The sequence below is a fragment of the Ambystoma mexicanum genome, chromosome 10 (genome assembly GCF_040938575.1).
Source record: "Ambystoma mexicanum isolate Mex_15411 chromosome 10, UKY_AmexF1_1, whole genome shotgun sequence".
NCBI classification, from domain to species: Eukaryota; Metazoa; Chordata; class Amphibia; order Caudata; family Ambystomatidae; genus Ambystoma; species Ambystoma mexicanum.
This window is the reverse complement of record NC_090932.1, coordinates 1,469,034,859-1,469,056,358: the sequence shown is the minus strand read 5'-3', so window position 1 is coordinate 1,469,056,358 and position 21,500 is coordinate 1,469,034,859. Positions and strand designations below refer to the sequence as shown.

Here is a 21,500-nt window from a genome sequence, read left to right as displayed (position 1 = left end):
GGATCCTTCATCGTTCACAGTACTGTTGAAACTATAACTGACTGACCGGAGAGCTGGCATGCAACCTCAAAGGATTCCTATGAAGGAACTCTAGGTCAAAAAGCTCAGATGTGTGCGCGCAGCGTGCGTTTTTTTGCTGAATATGCAAACATTGTTTATACATTGCTTAAGAAAGGAAAGGTTCATGCCTTTCACTAGTCTGCCTGTTTTTTTTAAGTGGATAGTCTAGAGACAAAACCCCAGCAAAGGGCCTCTCTGAGGTTAACACTGTCAAAGCTTGCATTGCCAAAAAGCGTGTAGTACAGAATGGTATGATGCATAGATAAGGTTTCCTTATGCAAATCAAATTTTGGTCTCTTATTCAAAGGAACAGCACAAGGTTTGCAACAACAATTTGACATGGATACAAGAACAGGGCCCAAAAATGAACAAAGTCTAGAAATTGGCTCGGAGCCGGAATGGGAGCAAGCACCAATGTATTTGGAGGATGCACAGCCCTTTGACTGAACTATAAAAGGAGTCCAAAATCTGTCGGAGCATGGTGTGAGAATCTATTCCTCACCCTCTAAACACATCAGCTAAGGTGAAGAGACCAAAGAAACATGATCAAGTAACAAATTAAACACTGAACAAGTGATCATGTGATGGACTTTAAACACAAGGGGCCTGGACACCCAGATGTTGTATAAAAACAGGCTCTGGGATGTAGGAGGGGTATTGAGATCCAGAGCGCAAACACCCTACAAATGTGAAATTTAGCTAAGTGAAGAAAAAACAAATTCTCGGCAGAGTGTTTAAACGCTGTCTCTGAAGAACAGCAAAGTGACATTAAGCATCAAAATCGGTGTCCTCAGGGTCCGTGAGGAATCCATTTTTTGTCCGGTACCAAGGATTCATAAATTAAAGCAAGCACCAGCCAAATGGGCATGAGATTCTGTGCAGTACCAGAACAACAGGATTTACTCACACTCTTCGCCTCACTCAGTGCTTTCTGTCTAGGCTTTTCATGCCCAGAAAAGTTGTGGCAGCGGCTCTAGTATGGATATGAAGGCCTGCTAAAGCTTCTTTAAGTTAGGGTCAGATGGGCAAGGAGGATCCCCATGTTTAAGTCCCAAGGAAGCCTTAATAAAAAACGAAATAAATGTTCATGTATTGGAAACCTGGAAGGAGGTACACTATACTACAGACTAAAGAATCTGGGACAGCGGATGGTGGTTATCCCTATGCCTACATGGCTGTCAAAGATGGGGCTGCTCAACCATTTTGTTTTGAGCCATCCCTTTGTGTCCGACGGTGAAGGTAAGTACTAAAATGACCATTGTGCTGATGTGGACTCGCTCTTTGCCCAGCCCTGCTCCCTCTAAAGTGGTTTAAACGGGTCTAGTCTGATTTTCTGTTCCATTGCAAATTTTGTGCATATTGCACTTCCAGTGTGGGTGTTCACAAGTGTTCGGTGGTTTTTAGGGTCAGCCGGAGTGGCTGGCAGCAAAAACCTTTGTGTGTCTGCCTGGTGGTTGTTTGGAGGGCTGGCTTAGGGAACACTGTACATTCCTCAGATTCCTAGCTGAACTTCTGGAGCTTTTCCATGCAGATGGGCTGCTGCTGTGGAGGACTAGGTTTGCCCACATTGGCTGGACGCTGGCCCCTTTGTCATTGCTGCAAGCTTCCCCTTTGGCTGTTGGAATCCCTTCCTGGGCTTTTTTACGTCTTTACCCTATTCTCCTCTGCTGGCTGCACTAGCTGTCCTGTGCTGGGACAGTTTTCTGAATTGCTGCTGTGCTGTCTCACTATTAAAATCTTCAGGACCAAGCATCTAGACATAGGGAAACTTCGCCTAGATGAGTAGTGGGTAGCCACTACTTCAATTTAGCTCTGGCTTCGACCATCAACACCCCGATCCTTTGCTCCCATTGTGGGACCATTCTGTGTAGTCTGGTTGTCCTGTTTTCCCTTGACCTCCCGGAATCTCCTTGGACAGCTTCCTCAGTCTTGCAAGTGCCGTCTCAGTTGCTGACGTTTTATCTGGCTTGAGGGCTACCCTCCTTGCAATACATAATAATTTTCTTTTAATTCGTCTGGGTTGTCACTGGTCCAGGGACTATGTCCCTGGGTATCGGATCCTTGTCCGAGCCCTGTACTTACTGGGTTATGCCACCATCTACGAACCCTCATTGGCTGTCACTACCCATACCTGGGTCCCAATATATTCTGCAAAATCATATTCGGGGGTCTTCAGTCCAGGAGTAGCGGGGGTTGGTATAACAGTCTCTACAGCGAATATTCATGGACTTACATTGGCCTGAAATCCTGCTTTGCTTCCATTCTTCTCCGGCACACTGGGTCTTGATCCTGCAACTGGAGCTCTTCAACAGGGTGTTCCCTGGGGTTGTTGGGTTGTTGGCTTCTTTGGCTGTGCCTGTCAGGTAGAACTAGTACTTACCTACCTCTCACTCATTACTGCAGCTTGCGATTGGGATTTGTCCATTTCCTATGGACAAAACATTCACAAACCTTTTAGCTCCTACAAACTACTTAAAAGGGAACTTTCCTGAAATGTGTCATTTTCTTGGGTCCTTGGAGTTTTCTGCCAAAAACTGTCTAAATGAAGTAACAATGATTTATTAGGGAATGTAATGTATACATCACTGCTGGTCACTATTTTCCCATAGGAAGTCACTAGAAACGTTCTTCTAACTTTTCTTACTGTCTTCCTGAAGATGTACAATTGTGAACTGGGTCCTAGGTAGTTTCAGTACACATTATCAGATTTCACTATATTTGTGGATAATCTGTATAGGTGTGAGAAGGGTATGACCCAAGGGACTTTTTCTGTTTTTATATATACATTGTCTTATACACACACAGTTACTCATTTGAAATGATAGTTGCATTACTTGCAATTCTATAAGGAACAGTGTATACTTTTGAGTATGTGTCCTCTCTTGGGTTATTGTTTGGATTTTGCGGCGTCAAATGGGATACTTGTTCGCTGCACGCAGAAATCACTGGTTGCTATGGAGGCTCAGTGAGGCGGCTGCCCTCCGGTTCACTGCTCTTCCCCCACAGTCGACGGGGATCGGTTTCCAGATACAGCGAGGCACACACTGGCGTGTTGAGGTCCTTTCCTCTAACCATGCTGTGTGCGTCACACTGAGACCGAGGGCAGTCGGCTTCACAATAAAAAGAGAAACAGCACAGAACAAGCGGTTCTCTCAACTGTCTACTTACCCATATTTCCGTTTCCTGAACCTTCTGTTCCGAGCCTCCCTGTACTCTGAAACCTTGTCACAGTTATTTCAGGTATTTAGTCCTCTTAGTTATTTAGCTGCCCTCATTAGTTTACACTGAAATTAATTCCCAGATTTAGGTTCCAAGCTGAGCGTAGTGTAGGCAGCAGCAGGTAAGCTCCCTTTTAGAGCATTTCTTTATAAGTATTCTTTACAATACTGTATGTTCTTAAGTTTTGCTAAAGTCTCCCTGCAGACCCAGTGCCAATCTTGGCTTGTTCTAAGGAAGGGGCATGGGGGGGGGGGGCCTAAGTAGCTCTCCTGTCTCCTGGGAAAGGACTACATGGTGTGTGCTAGTTATATCCACCCAGCAGGCTTTTCCTTGAGTGTAGGAAGGCACTTTCTTCTGTGGCTCCCGAGGATTCTCCAGTCTGTCCAGTATCAAGCCTCCTGGCTGACAGTTATCTATTAGGACTAACTGTACCTATTGACCACCCTTCTCCCCTCCCTTGAGTGAAGCCTGAGTGATCTGCTTGCTATCTATAAATAGTATGGGGCATTTTTTGTTTTTTTTGGTTGGAATTCTGTCTTTCCGTTAGGATAGATGGTTTCCCACCCTCCACTAGAGGGTTCTGAAAAATATCCCCAAAAAGGTACTAACCTAAATGCGTGTCCGTAGTGAACCCCAAAAATTCGGTGTACGAAAGCCTACAACCAAAATACAGTACCGAAATTGGCATCACCCAGATATAGAACTCCCCATAATCCAAGTCCAAAAGCTTGCAAGCTTTCACAAATGAGACAGCTGTCTCCAGTGCGGTTTCCTTTTTGGAGCTAAGCTGGAGACTTCTTCTCAAAGACTTCGAAGCTAAACTGCAGCAGAAGACACAGGTACTCACCAGATAGATTCCAAGGCGTGTCAAACAGGCTTTTTCAGGGGCAGGGGGTAAGCGCCCAGGAAGAATTCCTGCCACAAGCAATATATTGCTTGAATATGCATGGCTATGTCATGTGGTGGGGGGAGGGGGGCAAAATTTGCGAAAATCACCAGAGGTGTCAGAATTCATGGAATCGCCATAGAGGCGGTTTAACCAAATAATTGTTCAACAACCAATCAGAAATGGGGTTGTGAAAAAAAAGCACTTCCCACATTCCCCCAATGTCTAGGGGGTGACAAGTCACCAAAGCCGACAAAAAGGGAGGCAAAAGCTATACAATGCTTACTGGCCTGCCGAACAAACCGTGATCAAATTGAGGAGGAGATAACAGAACAACTGAACTCCAAACCTTCAAAACTGACTAAAATACCTAGCTTTACTTTATTTTTTCCCCCAACCAGACTACTGACCAGACTACTGCTCTTTTCTCTCTGTTGGCCCCTTTGTTTTCATCATTGCATTTCTTCAACCTATCATTGATGGTTCTATCTCAGTTCTACTTCATTCAAACTGCTCATCTCTCTCTTTGCCTCACTTCACTTCACTCCTTGCCTGTTGTTGCTCATATCAGCTTCTGTTTCGTGCACATTGAGTAGAAATCCACCCCATTCCAAAACTGTTCTTGCCGATTAGACTACACACTAAAATGCCATTTCTGTTCCTCTTATCAGTTTGAATGTGCCCCAGGTGCCATCTACATTTTCTGTTCACTTACTCTTCTTCACACCCTCCACTGGTATGCCCTTCCCTTTTCAGTTGAAACCACTCCATCTCTATGCTTTCCACTCTCTTCGGAAAGAGTACATTCTTTCTAAACCCGAATTGCTTGACTGTGTTTGTGCAGCCTCAATGAAGCAGAAATGCACTATTTGAGCATTGTTTTTGTACTGCCATTTACTATTGCACAGAGCTCTTGCAAAAGCTCCAGGGAAGCCACATCAAAATAAAAATGTATTGAAGTGCAATAGTCAAACCCAGTACAATCAGCATCATAGTTGAAGGCAAACTGAAAGCACATCCACTCTGCTATCTAGTCCTTTCAGGGAAGCTGTGAAGGTGGACAGCATTGAATGTAAAGCCCAAATGTCACTGCCTGTGCTTTCCTTGTTCTGCTCATAACTGACAAGACCAATTTTCCTCTCTTCTCTCTCTCTACTTGTGGTGTTCCCCAGTGGTCTAATCTCTCTCCCTGGCTCTTCAACCACTACCTGGCACCTCTTGCCCAGCGCATTGGTAATTTCTACTCCAATTTTCAATGTTACGCAGATGATACTCTGCTCTTTCAGGCTCCCCTCCGCCACCTCCGTTTCTTCTCTCATACCAAACTGTCTGGCCGCAATTCAGGACTGGTGTGCCGCCAATGATCTCTGCCTTGATGCCAGTAAGACTGAGATCTTCCTAATTGGAACACCCGCTCCCTCCTTTCCTCATCTATGGCTGCCCACTCTGGGCCCTCTTCCTGCTCCTGCCTGTGAGATCAAGAACCTAGGTGTCATCTTCGACTCCACCCTCTCCTCTCCTTACATCTCTAAGAAGTCAAACTATCAGCTGCACCTCCTCAGAGGTATTCTTCCTTTTCTCACTTTCCCCCAGACGCTCACTGTCACCAGAGCTCTGGTCCTCTCTAGGCTGGACTATTACAACAGCCTCTTTCTAATTCTTCCTGCCTCTAATGTTCGACGTTTACAACTTGTCAAGAACAGGACTACAAGACTTTTCCTTGGCCTCAAGCCCAGGGATCGTATCTCTCCAGCTCTGAAATCTCTTCACTGGCTCCAAGTGGGTTGTAGGTCAAAGTATCGACAGACACCAAAGGATCGAAAACCATAGGATCGTATTTTTTTAATGTATTTTTAAAAAATGTTTTTGGGGGGGGCCCCCCCCAACCCCTGTTTTTGTGGTAAAACACTTTTTTCACTAAACGAAAACCCCCCAAAAAATATATAATGAAAAAAAATTGTTTTCGATCCTTTGGTGTCGATCCTTTGACCATTCGACCCTTTGTATTCGATCCTTTGACCGGACACCCTCCAAGTGGCTAAGAATCAACTTTAAGACCCTCTGCATCATCCACAAGGCTTTCTGGGGCCTGGGACCACTCTACCTCCAACATTCTCCTCCAAAACCTCTTCCTTCTCGAGTTCTCCGCTCATCCACCTCCAACTCTGAAGGTCAGACCCTTCTCCAAGCAAAGAGTTTGGGGCAGATCAATCCTATCGGCTGGGGCCTCCCTCTGGAACAGCATCCCTGCCTCTCTCAAACTTGAGCAGAATCAAGCATCCCCTTCGGTTCCGGAGGCTACTCAAGACCTTCCTTTTCGCTTCTGCTTTCTCTCTTCCTCTCCCCTGCAGATGCACCAGACTGCTCCGCGCACTGGTCACCTGGTTACCCTCTGAACTTGGGCCCAGGCTCCTGCATGTCCAATTGCCTCGCACTGCCTCCGGGCTCCCAGCACTTAAGGGTCTGTATCTGAAATCCTACAGTCCCTTCTCTCTGCACATATGAGCTACCCACTGGCTGCACTTGTGAGTTAACTGCACTCCCCCACACCCCACTCCCTTATAATGCCTTGTGAAAGACACAAGGCCTTGTGTCTTTCAGATTGCGCAATCTGAAAGACACAAGGCCTAGTAAGAGCGTTATTTTGTCGCCCCTTTGTCCCTCTCACCCCTCTCCTTCTCGCGCCTAGAAACACTTGTGTGAAGGCGCGTTAATGCCACATCATATCATAATGAAAGTTAGAAAATGCCACCCTAAATCCCCAAACTGCTGCGTCATCCCAGTATAAAACACACAGGCGATGAAGTCTTCGATCCGACTGCAGAGCCAGATAAGCATATGTACCACATGGTGTTTTACCTGAGAGCAATGCTGTACTGGTCCATGGCTTCCTGGTATTCGCTGACGGCCACTAGGAAATCCCCGAGGATCCGATGAAGCACGCAGTTACTCTGATTCCCCAACGCATTCCGCAGGAGCGCGATCCCTTCATCATACTTCTGCTCCCGACCTGCAAAAACAATGCTCGTTAATTTCCAAACCCCAAGGGCACGTATTAACTAAATCGGTATGCACTTGCTAGACCACCTGCCCATGTCTGAACTTCCAAGCCCTCGCAGAACGGACACTAAGCGCACTGATGGAAGACCCTCACACTGAGTGAGTACTCGGGAGGAGCAGCTCACACTCACTGCACTCCAGTGGGAAACTGGCGCTGAGGACACTCCTGGAGGAAGCTCGCACAAAGCACACCTTACCACAGGTCTGGAGAAAACACTCCCGAGCACTGCAGGATGAAGATTACATAAACGCGCTGTGTGGAAATATCACATGGGGACAATGGCACACTTACCGCGCTTCTGGACGCTCACACACAGGCCGCAAGCAATCACGTGAGCAGTACATGCACGGCAGGGTACAGGCATGGAGTGGAGACTGAGAATGGTCCAGGGAGGGGTGCAGCACGTTGGGATGTTGGAAGGACAGTGTGCATGCTGGTAAGGTGCTGGCAGGTAGGATTAAGGATTTGCAAAGCGTAGAACGCAAGGACTGGGTACAGACAGTAAGTAAAAGGTGCAGGTAGTAAGAGGGTAGTGTGGAGTGTGTTGTGGTGACCGTAGGGAGCAATATAAGCAGAGAGGTACAACCAGTAGGCATTGCAAGTATGTGCAAGCAGCCTTGACATGCCCAACATGCAACTCCCAGCCATTGGAGAAACACCATGCATTTTCTGCCACCTTCCCGGGCAGCTCTTCATGAGATACTGGCTGGAATGCAAACTCATCTCTGAAATCTAGGCTTCACGATGGGTCTTACTTTGTTGCAAGCCTCAACATCCATAACATGTGCAATGAAATCTCAGCAGAGCCATTTGCTGCGAAAAAGATGTTGGATGAATCCTCAAACCTGACACTCACCCCTAGGGTAAATGCAGTTGTGCGTACCAGACAAGTGATCCGGACACATTCAGCAAGGAGACTTCATAAAAAGGTACTTCAGGTTGGTTTGTTTTGTAGACCTTCAGGATCAAAAGGTCATCAGAATATGCAGTGCTTTAAGTGGGCTAAGAAACTGATGGGGGGGCCCTCATTTGGGGGGCGTGGCCTAAGCCATGATGGGTGTGGCCTAATTGGTGGGCGGGCCTAAAGGCGACAGGGTAAAACTGGTCTGGGGAAGAGTCAAAGAGGCCCCTACTCTGTTCCTTGCCAATATATACATTACAATACATCTATATAATGATCCATTGCCTCCACCTACCTTAATACCATGACGCAGCTAGCCTTCACATCAATCCCTTATTGCATTTGATTGTTAACAGCACTCACCCCCTCCACTCAGGTATAAATATTACCCAGTACATGGACACCTCACCTTTGGTCAGCTGCACTGCAGCCTACCTGCTGTGCTGCGTCTGTGCACACTGATTTTGAGCATTATGTTAGGTAGTGCTTGCGCAGTCACAAATTTGTGTCATAGGAGTGTGCTGCTAACTCATGGGCCCTGATTCATGGAATTATTTGCGTGTAAAACAGGGATTTGAGCGTCATACTGCAGGCAACCCCGTTTTACAGACAACTAATTCCATGAATCAGGGCAATGAGCGGGGGCGCACATTTTCGTTGTTTGCCCTGGGCACCGATTTGCCTAGAAACTGCCCTGCCCATTTTGCTCCACGCAACCAAGATGGTCCAGAGGACCAAAGACAACTGAATATCAGGGCGCACTAGGCTGGTTCACAGAGCCACAGTGAGGATACATACTGCTGACTTCGGCGCAACAAATGGTGCAATGGGAAAATAAAATGAAAGCAAATGCATGCGAGGCTCGCATGCATTTTCTTTCATTTATTTTCTCTGTTCCAAACTTTCTGCTGTTTGTTCCCTCGCATTTCTCAATGCGAGGGAACAAACAGCAGAAAGTTGTGAACAAGGAAAATAAATGAAAGCAAAAGCATGCCAACAAACCGCGGAACGTTTAGATCAGGGAAAATAAATGAAAGCAAATGCGCGCGAACAGACAGAAAAGTAAAGGGAACAAAGGAAAAATACAGAGCGTGAAAGCAACAGAAGTGTTTGTTGCACTTTCAGCTGGCCGAGGTGAACACACTGAAGTGCGAACCTCGACCAGTTGAAACTGCAACAAGGAACAGTAAATCCAGTGGCAGCAGTCACTTACTGTGATTTTGTAGCTTCTCCTTCTCGTCGGATAGTGGTGGTGGTCGTCGTCACCGGTTGTCGCAGAATCCAGTGTCAAAGGTAAGAAATGCGACCATGGCGAACCCTTTTATTTGGGTTGCCCAGGCTGGGACTCTCTAACTTCCTCTGGTAACCCTCGCGAAGGGTTGCCAGAGGAATTTAGTTTCCAAGGTAATGCTGTTCCGGCAGCAGGCAACTGTGATTGGCAGAAGTGTCAGCCAGTCACAGCGTCGCTCAAGCTGTGACTGGCTAACAAGTCTGTCAGTCACAGCTTTGCCTGTTACCTGACTCTGCTGTGCCTGACCTCTTGATGGGCGGCCGGCGGGCTCATCTCCCGTCGCGTCTGTGGCGGGAGATGCACCCGCCGTGGCTTGGTGGGATCGGGGGCCCCGGCAGGGCCCCGGCTCAGTCTCGCTTTTTGGAGACTGCTGGGGCCCGGCCCCGGCAGGCCCCTGCCCACTTTAAGCACTGAGAATATGAGATACCCAAAAGGTGAACCCCCCCCCCTCCCCCAACACCCTCTCCCCAAGAGCAGGCTCAAAGGTCGACATGGCAAAACATTCGTCAATCGAAAATTTTAAAAATCGTATAGCTAGGTTAACAATAGGAAAACAAGCACTCTCAATACCAACAGTTTGAGCTTTTGTGTAGGCATGGAAGAGGTACTTGCCAGGCACTGCAGTTGTGGTTTTCAAGGAATGGTTTGCCCAAAAATTTTTATTTCAAAAATAGATGGGCAACATAAAAAAAAAAACGATTGCCGTTTTTTTTTCTTCGAAGTCCCTATGTAACATTTTGAGCAATTCAAGCTCAAAAATTGAAAAAGCAAGCACATGGGAGGATCCATTTTGTGAAATGGCTGCCCGCCTGTGCTGGCTTTTGTGGCACTAATGAAGGAAAAGCCAGCCAGCTGTAGTAAACAAAAGCTACCACTGGGTGGCTTGTCCTTCATTGGTGCCGGGACTTGGAGGACGCGGACCGGAGATTACAGGCAGAAAAGCTGCAGCTGCATCTCAGTAAGTGCTATTTTTTAAATAAAAATAAACACTAGCTGCGTTTTTTTTTCTAAGTTTTCCGGGCTGGAGGAGCCCGGAAAACTTAGAAATAAAACCGCAGCTTTAAAAACGTATTTATGTTTGTGGTAGCTTTAGAAGCGACCGCAAACATAAATACAACGTTATTGTGTTTGAAAACGCTGCGGTTTTTCTTTGAGTTTCTCAGGCTCCTCCGGCTCAGAGGAGCCTGAGAACCTCAGAAAGAAAAACCGCAGCGTTTTCAAACACAACCGCGTTGTGTTTCTGCCTGCCGTGGCTATCACTTTGGGTCTCCGGAGACCCAAAGTGAAAGCCAAGGCAGGCAGAAACACAACGCGGTTGTGTTTACATGCCGCGTTGTTTCTGCCTAAATCTGATTTCCCATGTTACTTAAATTAGCATAAGCAGGTATTGTATCTTAATAAACACACCCGCAGCAGCTGCATTATTTTGAGCGATTCAGCCTTCCAGTTAGGGTCAGGTCAAAGGCCTTAAAACCTCATCCAAGACTCTCTTGGAGTCAGTCTCATAACCATCATGAAGACCAACATTAGAATGGGACTATTTACTTGGGACTATTTAACTTGGGGAGGGGGGGAGGGGGGGTTCAGCCAACATGGAGGCACACACATAGCTCAGTTACAAGGAACTGAGCTATGCGGTCTAGTCTTTTGGGTGTGGCATGCCTGGGACTACTTTACCTGGACTACTTTGGGTGTGGCAGGCCTGGGACTATTTTACCTGGACTACTTTACCTGAGACTATTTAAACCACACCCAAACAGTTGAACATGCTTTGCGTTATTCTGCTGTGGGCAGCGTAACGCTCACGGGTCCAGTTCTTTGATGCCAGCTTACCTGAAACCAAGGACCTGCAGAGAGAGAAAGAACACTACAAAACTTACCTGGAACAGTATCCTGTCTTCAATCCATCGCCAACTTCATTTCCACTCACCTGAAGGTACGAACTCCATCATCCGGCACTGCCATGCATCCTAGAATACCATAACCTGGAAAGAGGAGAAAGAAAGACAGCATTAGTAAGCGTTTACTCACGTTTCCTCCCGAGTGAAGAAAGCCACACAATTCTTACCTGGGTAGTCATCTCCTGGTCAGTATCATTGCTGGAACATTACGGTGCTCGGCGAGGAACATCGCAACCTGCAAGGAGAGAAAAGACACAGGTTAGCAATATAAAAGGCGAAACAGCGCCGCGCATCGCGCATTACTCACCTGACAGCATCGCGCACACCGCGCTTTCGCCTACCGGCCCATGCTCATCTTCAAACTGCATGACAACACCAAAATACCTTTCCATACCTAAAAGTAAAGAAGCAAGACATTATTCGAACTAAGAGGAACATAAGAACTGAATATAAAGACTGTAAAGCAGCAAACCTACGAAGTCGCAGCAGGCCTGGATTCCCACAGGGGGGCTTGCACCAGCAAAGTAACTTGGTCGCTGCTCGCCCCCCACATCTACGCGCCCCTGCCACAAGGAGCAGGACGGAGAATCCACCTCTATCAATATTAAGGTGAGGAGAAGGCCCAAGGGGGAGGAAGGAGTTGAGGCCAAGGGAGGTGGGAACACAGACAATCTGGTATTGAATCCAGCTCTTCTATATTGCAGACCCATCTTTAACCAGACGCCTTACCAAGGGACCGGGAGAGGGTTCGAGAGTGCAAATCATCCAACCAGGGCTGGGTGGCGTCCCCGTGGATACCAGGTGAGCGTAGCAGCGATTGAATAAAAGTCAATAATAAATTAAACGACGAAGCTGCAAAAGCGCAACAGATTCCAGAGTCATCTATAAGTGTTTCCAGTTTTAATTATAACTGTGTCTCAGCTTACCTAAGCACCTTCTAGCCAGCAACCCCCAATCCCTCCAAGCCCACCCCCTGCGACCCTAGAAAGGAGGCCATGCCAGTGGTGTTACTTATTGTTTGTGAGAATATTGCAGTTTTTCACATGAAAATGGTGAACTACATCGAACAATAAATGACAGGTGATGTTGCTTGAACGTAGATCTTTGCAGAAGATGCATCAACTGACTGGGGGCCCTTACAAATTACATTCAACGTATATATTCTGCTGCATTAACTTCTTGAGTATAAGTGAAAAGGGAAGGTTGGCAGTAACAAAAATTTAATTCTGGAGGGGAGAGTAGTAAAATCGAAAAGTGATAGAAGCAAGGCTTTAAATTAAACATTACCACTACCGTTGCTCTGCGCAATATTAATATTGCATGCCATAATTATGTAGCAAGTGTGTGCCATTACAGAAGGGCCAAGCCATTACGAAATGACACGTGGTGCTGGCGCCAAATGGTGCAGTTCACTCAATTGCTAGTCCAAGTCCCCTCTGCACTGAAACACAAGCAACTACATGCATTTCTAGGCCTGGTGGTCGAGCCGTGTGAAGGTCTTCTCACATTAGGGACAGGGCCAATACTGATTTGCAAACAATAGTATGGAAGGCTATCCATAGCAGTTCTATTGGTTATAATTGATTCAGAAACTTTTGCCAATTAGGTGCAAGCCAGAACTCATGCAGCGGAACACAAATGGGATGGAGATAAAATGTGAGGAGAAACACACACCTTATGGTTGTGTTTGGTCATTGGGTGGGTAAATGACCAGTCACGGCTTTATGAATGCCTATAGCATTACCACTAACTACCTGCCCCTCGCTGCCAAAACGTAACCTTTCTGGAACTCTTTGAGCAAGCCCCATCACAAAGTAAAACCAAACGTGCTGCTGTATAGGGCGTGCCAGTATTATTTCTAAGCATTCCTTTTAGTGTTTAATGACTTAATTACATCTGCAAATGAACTCCTGGTGTAATAAAATTCTCTTAATGTTGTTCTTCAGCCAGTTTATTTCATAAGCAATATCTATTTTCAATGCCTCGAAGTCCTGTCTTAAACAAGCAATCGGAAAGCCAACAGTTTTGGTATAGGTATTAGACAGGCCTTTGCCAGGCAATTCCATCCTATGCCCATGTACTCACAGTTTTCCAGCTGTTACCATCTTATGGCCAGGTGGTACCCTTCTGGCAGTGCCTGGCAAACGCCTATCCATGCCTAATCGAAAGCCCAAGCTGCTAGCTTTGCCAATGGGTCCCATGTAATTTTACCAACACCCGTTTTTACGATGGGTGTTTTGCCGTGGGAGTTTTTCCCAAAAACTTCATCAAATTTCGGTGGGGTTCCCCTGCCAACCCCCCTTCGTTTAACAATCTTTTTTATTTCCCACCCAGAACTATTTATTTGTCCTTTCCCACCCCCTCAAAAATTTTCGATGGAGTTTTTCAGAAAAACGCCTGCGACAAAACACCCGTTGTGAAAGGGTGTAGGCGAAAGGACGCATTCCCTGCCAAAGCATGTTGGCTTCAGTTTGTTTCCCTAGGTTAAGGTGTATATGCCCAGATGTGGGTGCCTTGCTTGCAACGCTTGGGGAATCAAGCAGCACCTCACTGAGTTGGTCCAACAGGGCCCTACCTGAAAATGATAAGGCTAGGATGGCAAGTATGGATCAGTTTCAGATCTTCTGATGTGTACTTACCAGTGTGCTCTGACCCAAATAGAATGTATCTTTGCCTGTGTGGAAGCCTAGTCTACTCTGCCAGAACGTTTCATGATTCAAACTAAGTAGTGACTTGATAACGTCATACTGTTTGAGCAATTTAACAGAGTTTGCTTGCAAACAGAATACATCATGTGTTGCAAGTCTTGTTTGGAAAGTATGATGTAAATCCTGGGTGCTGGGTGTTTAGGCAGTGCTGGAAGTGAAACATGCACCTGTAAAATAACACGAGAGAAGAGCGTTTCCCATAATGTTGCGGGAAAAGCATAAAAAGGTGTACATATTTTAAAACTAAAAAGCAGTATTTAAATATTTTCCAAAGAGTGTAATCAGAGGTGGATTTAATATTCGGACAAGGGACAAATACCCATTTTCCCCTGCTTTTCCCGAATATGCCTCTCCCATCAAATGCAAACAGCCAGGACTACACAGACACTCCGAGTGAGGTCTTATCTGTTAAGTGTGTCTCAGAGGCAGATAATTTACAACAGGAAGTGATTCGAGATGGGAAAAGGTAACAGGCAGTGACCATTGCTGTGGCACTTTTTTCTTAAAATTACAGTGTTTTAGCAAGGTATTGAAGTGTGATAGTTGGGTGATGAGAAATTAATGGGATACAGAACAATCTGTGTGAAATAATGACCTTGTCATGCATTTTGTTTTTACTTTGCGTCTGAGATTTTTTTGTAAATTCTCATTCATTTCCATGCTGGAGCTTGTAGGCTTCCCTTCAGGATGGAGAAAATAAACCAACAAAAGGGGGTCTTTTTCCTAGTCAATAGGACTTTTCATCAACATGTTTCTACAATGATGTACATTGTCAGGTTGGTTTATCATGTGACATTTTTAAAGTAATCTGTATACAACTGAATATAAGTCAGGTATTCAAAAGCAAACTTCAACACATATTTGAACCAACTTGAGCTTGAGGATGCGTGGTCAAGTATCTAAATTTCAGGCTAGGCTCAAATTCTGGCTTTATAATTCAACAAAAAAAAAATCAAATGTGTTTAAAAACTTAATTTTGTAAGAAAGCCAGGCTGTCTTTAGGAGTTTGCCAGTAACCCACTAGTAGCACCAGTGGGTTACCGGAAAACTCCTCTTACCGTTACCAGCGCAAGATATCCCAGTGTTACCAGGATATTACAGGCGCCGGCAACAGCGTTAAGTTCCCATTCCATGGAGTTCGATAGGACTCAATGGAATGGGAGCCACTGAAGCAAAAGCACAGTTGCCAACGGTGCCAGTGCTTCAGTGATTTTTCTGTCAGTAGGGGCCCGAACTCACGGCAGGTCGGACCTGCCGGCAGTTCACTGCCCTTACCGGCAGACTGAGTAATCCGGTCCAGAAAAATGCCAGAGCCGGTAATACCGGCTGTTTTACCAGCATTTTCTCCGGATCGGATTACTCATAATGACACTGCAAATCTGGGTACTGCTGGGAGTAGCCACAGTGTTCAGGAAAGCATTGTTGGGCAACCACCATCGGAGACAGAGATGGTACAAAGACTGGGGGGCCTCAGCCCTCTCAGAGGAGGAGGCATCGCCCTTAATTCCCCCCAGCCAGAACAAGAAAGGCAAGCTGGAGGCTGGAGAGAGTGGCGGTATGGTGAATGGTGGTTAGGGGAGCTGAAGCAGATTGACCGGGAGGGGAAGGGGGTGAAGGAGGATCGGATATAATAGAAAGGGTAGTTGCAACATTATATTTGCTTCTCTTAGGCTCTGTACTGTTTTTTTTAATAAAGGGGTGCAAATGTATTTTTCCAGATCTGGGAAGACATTTTTAGCTAGGTCACAGATCTGGGAAATCTGGATCAATGCCACCATTTTATTTTAGTAGGGTACTCCTTGACCCACACCCAATGGAATTTGGGCCCCCCGATCACAAACCTGTCCCACCTGGGTGAAAATTCATGGAGCCGGGCCCCATCTGTCCACATTACGTACCTTAAGAGGTTTGGCTTCCCTTTCTTGCCCAGCGTGCTAGTCTCCAATTAGAGTTAGTTGTTACATTGCCCTCAACAGAGGGTGGTACTAAAACGGTCTACACTTTTCAGGCTTTTGATGCAGGGAGAAGAGCAGGCATTGAGTTGTTGCTTCACGCTTCACTACGAATTACAGCTGGTTAGGGTGCCCAAGAGGCAAAGGACTCTTTATGATATGATAGTTTATTTATATAGAGCCTATACACAATCAAAGCGCTTCACAACAAGGGAGGGAACAAGGCAAAATACAAAACATTCTTATAGGCCATGAACAACAAGAATGTGAAATTAACTATAGTACTCGGCCTAGCGACATTTCAGATAGTGCAAGTGCTAAGACACAGATAGGAAGGAGATGGGAACAGACAGGTGACTACCGTACTAGGCCGGACGACATTTCTGCTAGAGCCGGAGAATTACACGAGGTGAGGGAGAGGGGAGGAAAAAGGAGGGAGAAGAACAAAAACAAGCGACTGTCGTACTAGGCCTGACGACATTTCAGATAGTGCTGGAGGGGGGAGGGGTGGAGTAACAAGTAAGGGGGGGGAGACAAACATTTATTACTATCATACTAGGTCCAGGGACAATTCTGATAGAATGCATAGAAAAGTAAGGGAGGGTGAAGGAGAGAGAAGGGGGAAGGGAGAGCCAGGCTTTATCAAAAGTGAGCAAATGTACAGGGCGATCCTTCAAACAATGGGCTTTCTCCCAACATATGCAACTTCTCTGGCTTCTCACAGGTCACGGACTTGCGCTTCAGATATTATTCACTCTACTCCACTCTCTTACAGGAACTCTCACATCTCTTGTGGGGAGATCTCCAGCTCCCCCTTATACTTCAGGCAGCATATCCTCCTAGACCTACTGCCATGGCTTCCAGGTCTCAGAACTCCAACAATGGTTCTCTATTACAGTCTGCCACCTAAAGAACCAAAGTCAGAGGGCATACTGTTCACAGCATTATTTTGGTCATCTTGCAACCAGGCTTCAGCAGCTGCTACCTCTGTGTTGCCTCTTCCAGACAAGGGCTTGGAGAGACAAATTCTGGGGGGGGACACAGTGGAGGTTGATTTTGTTCTAGTGGAGGAGCAAACATTCTGGAATTGTTTTTAGAAGTATAGATGCAACCCAGCTAGCTTGCCGAGTATTTTACAACGGACTGTGGGGTTTGCCAGAGAGAATTGTTTTTAAGTGATTTGTAGGAATGGTGCATTCTCTAGCGCAAAGGTTACAAACATGGGGTACAAAACCAATACTAGTTACAGTTGTTCTGTAGGGGAACAAATAATTAACTCCAATAGATGCCAGGACGCCACACCAACAGTACATAAAATAATTTTTATTCCACCTTTTCATGCTGGTTGCATCCATAGGAAAAGTGTGAGGCCTTACTGAACAATATGCCAGAATTGCCATGTAAAACATTTTCATCCTGCCCATGCTCAACATTTAATCCCAGTGTTGCCATTGCCACTGCCACTGCAAAAACACATTTTGAGGTTGACTATCAACAATATATACCAGCATGCCACTGTCTGAACACATCGTGCTGACTGTTTCCAATATAAGCTAGTATGTTGTGGTGGGTCAGAAGGAGAGACTCAGGACGTCCATTTTGTAACTTGTTTTTATTTAAATAAAACATGAAAATGCCTACATTTCCCTACACTATGGGTTTCCCTGCCTTACAAAACCAACAAGGGTGCTAGACCGTCGTCTCAGAGTAAACAAAAATGAAAAAGAAGTCAGACTACTGTCCAAAAACTAAACTAGGTTGACCCTACCACTTAGCAAAAACAACTAAGGCACAGGAGAAAGACTTCCTTCTCCTGTGGGCTGCTTTCTCAGCAACTTTCTTTAATAATATATTCTTAAATAGTTCCTGGTAACGTCTCTTACCAAGACGTACAGTTCGTTCAATGGGACTTTTCCCTTTTGATTTCTATTGCTTGTCTCGACCTCTTGAGATGTCAAAGATTTGATGTCCTCTTATTACTTGGGGTTTCTCTATTATTGGTTTCTCCTGCAACTTTCAATGTCCAACTTGTATCTTGATTATCACCAATTGCACTCCTCATTAGAAATATCTTTAAACTTTGTAAGCACTTACTTATAACTTTCAGTCTTATTCCACTCTTGTTGATTAGTGGGATGAGTAAGAGTCTGTACTCTTTATATCACTTTGTGTCTCACTGGGACAAGTATGAGTTTCCCCAGTGATAACGGTTACTCTTCTTATTGCTCTGAGTTGTACTGAGATGAGTATGATTGACCCAGTAAAGCTTATCACTATTCTTAGCTTTTCTCTCACCGGTGTGAGTAAGAGTACACCAATCAATTTATTCGCCTCGCTCATGGTATCCCACTCTTCTCCATTATTCTCTCATTGGGATGAGTATAATTTCCACAGTGATCTGTCTCACTCTTTTCTTTGACCCCTCTCACTGGGACGAGTATGAGGTTGCCAATCGAGTATGATTTACGCAAAGTATCTTCCTTGATTCAACTCTCTAAAAAAACAGGTTAATAGCGTTAGTTCCTCAACAGCCTACACAAACAAACTGATCTATAGCTGCAAGTCCTTCCTATCATCAAGTAGCTGCCTAATACTAGCCAGAGCTCTTGCTCTGTTGAAAATTGATTATTGCAACACTATTCCTCGGCTTCTCAGAACACAACTTAAACAAACTCCAAGTGCTACAGAATAACTCTCTCAGAGCTGCACTCAGTCTCCTTAAAACGTGCCACATCTCCACACATGGACAGAACACCAACTGGCTACCTATCCGTGGTGGAATCACACTACATACTCTTGCCATCACCCACAAATGTATGGCCAATGCAGCCCCGGAATACCTGGTGGACAAATTCTGAGTACAACAGCCCACTCGCATCACCAGATCTGCAGCTTCACACAATCTAGTGGTCCCGAGATACAAGCTCAAAACAGCAGGTGGAGCCAGCTTCCCAGTCTAAGCAGCCAAGCGCTGGAATTCCATCCCTATCCCCCTCAGACAGGAACCCTCCTTTCTCACCTTCAAAGCCGGTATTAAAAACTGCTTCCCCAATGCTTCCTCTCTCAGAGTCTCTCCTATGCCACCTCCAAACATCTTCCATCTCAGAGTCAGCTCCCTCGATCTCTCAATCTCTCAGAGTGTCAGTGTGTCATCTCCCCACAAACTTCATCTCCAACAACTAGCATCTCGAACTACCAACTCCCTCTCTATCTCAGAGAGCAGACCAGCAGAGAGCAGCATACCAAATCTCAGAGCCTCACCTCTCATTATACTGTTCAATGACGTATATACATATCCATGGTTACATGTCTCTCTAAGCGAAAATGCCTCTCTATCCGTCAGCATTTCTAAATCTGAGCAGTGCCTAAAAGTCTGTGATGCATGTCTTGTACTTGTTCAATCACTGCGTGTTCTTGTCATCATGACATTTTCTACATATCTATACCATGGCCTTCTTCTGTCTGCGTTCACCATCCTACCATCTCTCTCAATATTTCTCCATTCACTCCACTGAAATACCTCTATCCTTGCATGTCTCTGTCTGCAAAACTCCTCTCGCTTTCTGCTGCTGTCTGCCCCCACCTTTTCTGTCTGCGAAGCACAACCCAGGGCCTGATAAGCCAGCCCTTCTCCACTCAAACAAGAGTCACGTCTAATCTCTGTCTGCTAAGAAACTGTTTACGCATTCCACATTCACACTAACTCATAACTTCCGCAGTCCTGCGGCGCTTCTATGTGTCTCATTCAGAATGGCTTCATGTTTTCTCTAGTGCTTACTCTCTCTCTCTCTCGCAAACCCAAGCGCTATCTATAATGCAGACTCAATGCATATTCTAAGTGCACACTCATGCATGATGTCTCTACATGCATACACAACATATCTCTACATGTGTCTCCATGTCTCTACAAATATAACATGTGTCTCTACATGGCACTTCAAATATAACAGGCCTCATTCTATAGCAAATTGCAAATGCATACATATATGTGGATAATCTAATGTTACTATTTTATGTGAGAACTCAGAACTTCATAATCAGAACTAATCAGAATGAATGATGGATAACTGGTACCTAAATGGGTAATGATTCTGTAATGATAACAAACCAGGCTTCTCCATACAATCTGGTTTTACAGTACCAGCCGAGTAATATCCTTCAGGGTTTCTGAAGGGTTCAACATTACACTAGCATACATCCACTGATCTTTCACAGTCACTTTGAACAAATATTTCAGGTTGAAAAGGGGTCTGGGTAGGGAGTGCCTGGTGGGAACGGGAGTCCTTGTCCCCAAGGGAGGATCTCCCGGAGAGGTCCGATTGCCTCTACCCCTAGGGAGGGTATCGTGTAGCGAGCTCACCTCCCAAGCCTCACAGGGAAAGGTTCCCCCTGGGAAGAATTGACTCAATCCTGTGATTAGTCACAATGTCCATAAAATGTAGGTAAATGCTGGCTGCCCAATACATGTCAGCATGCTACTGTAAGGGCACATTCAAGCTAGATATGCACAAAATATGCCAGCATGACCCTGTAAGAACACATTTAAGCTGACCGTCGTGCCCAATATATGCCAGCATACCAATTTAAGAATACATTTTTATGTTTGCTGTGCCCGCAATATCAGCCAGCATTGCAAAGGGAATACCCCATGTTTCTGCACTTCCCTGCCCTCGCAACGCATGCCAACATTGCCCTGTAATCATGATGCATGCCACCTATGCTCACAAACACCTGCATGCACGCGCGCACACAACGCCTGCACACACAAAACCTGCATGTACACAAATACACCTGCACACAGACCCACCTGCGCACTAATCTTGCACAAACGCACACGACACCTGTACACACACACGCACACACCACCTGCACACCCCCTTCAATCACATGCACTTGTGCACCCACTCTCTAATTTCACAGGCTTGGATGTACTTTTGATGCTTTGCCTTCTAACTAGTCACTCATTCATTTCACCATGTCAACCTAGTTTGTTCTTTTCTCTCCCTCAAAGGGAAATTCAAGCCCAACTCCATTGCTCCCTACATTGACCCTTAAGTGAAGACCTACCAAACCCTTGCCACTAATCCATCAAACTTGCCGCTGTCAAATTAAACACTGCTTTGGCAACTCACTTTAATACGATCCAGCTAACCTGTTCTTTCACTGCCTCTCCTCCCAGTCCATAACGATAGACTGCCCTAATGTGAAGCACATGGATTCTTGTCACCTTATTCAAAACATGACAAATTCCTTCTGACAAATACTCTGGACCTGGAGCACACACTATGGCAGTAGCCAATACTGTTTCAAGGGGACTGCCTTTAACAGTTTAAACAAATGTGAATAATGTCCCTTCTCTACCCCATACATCTTTCACCCTTTACTTCTTCACCCTCAGCACTTTGAGTAGCACTTTGCTGTCAGCCCGTCTCAATCACCCAACATAACATTACAAGATAGATATGGTTGTGGAAGGTTTCCGCGGGAAGACATGCGAGAGGACATTTTCCTGCAGGGATCA

General features: G+C 45.6%; 1 protein-coding gene across 2 annotated transcripts in view; it reads right to left on the bottom strand.

Moving 5' to 3' along the window:
• The window catches only part of ANAPC7 (anaphase promoting complex subunit 7), a 588,909-nt gene that overhangs the window by 17,544 nt on the left and 549,865 nt on the right, over positions 1–21,500 (bottom strand). For both annotated transcript variants that reach the window (XM_069619555.1, XM_069619554.1), the window contains exon 10: positions 7,025–7,175. In XM_069619555.1, the coding sequence (XP_069475656.1) occupies positions 7,025–7,175 (151 nt within the window). The remainder of the gene's footprint in view (positions 1–7,024; positions 7,176–21,500) is intronic.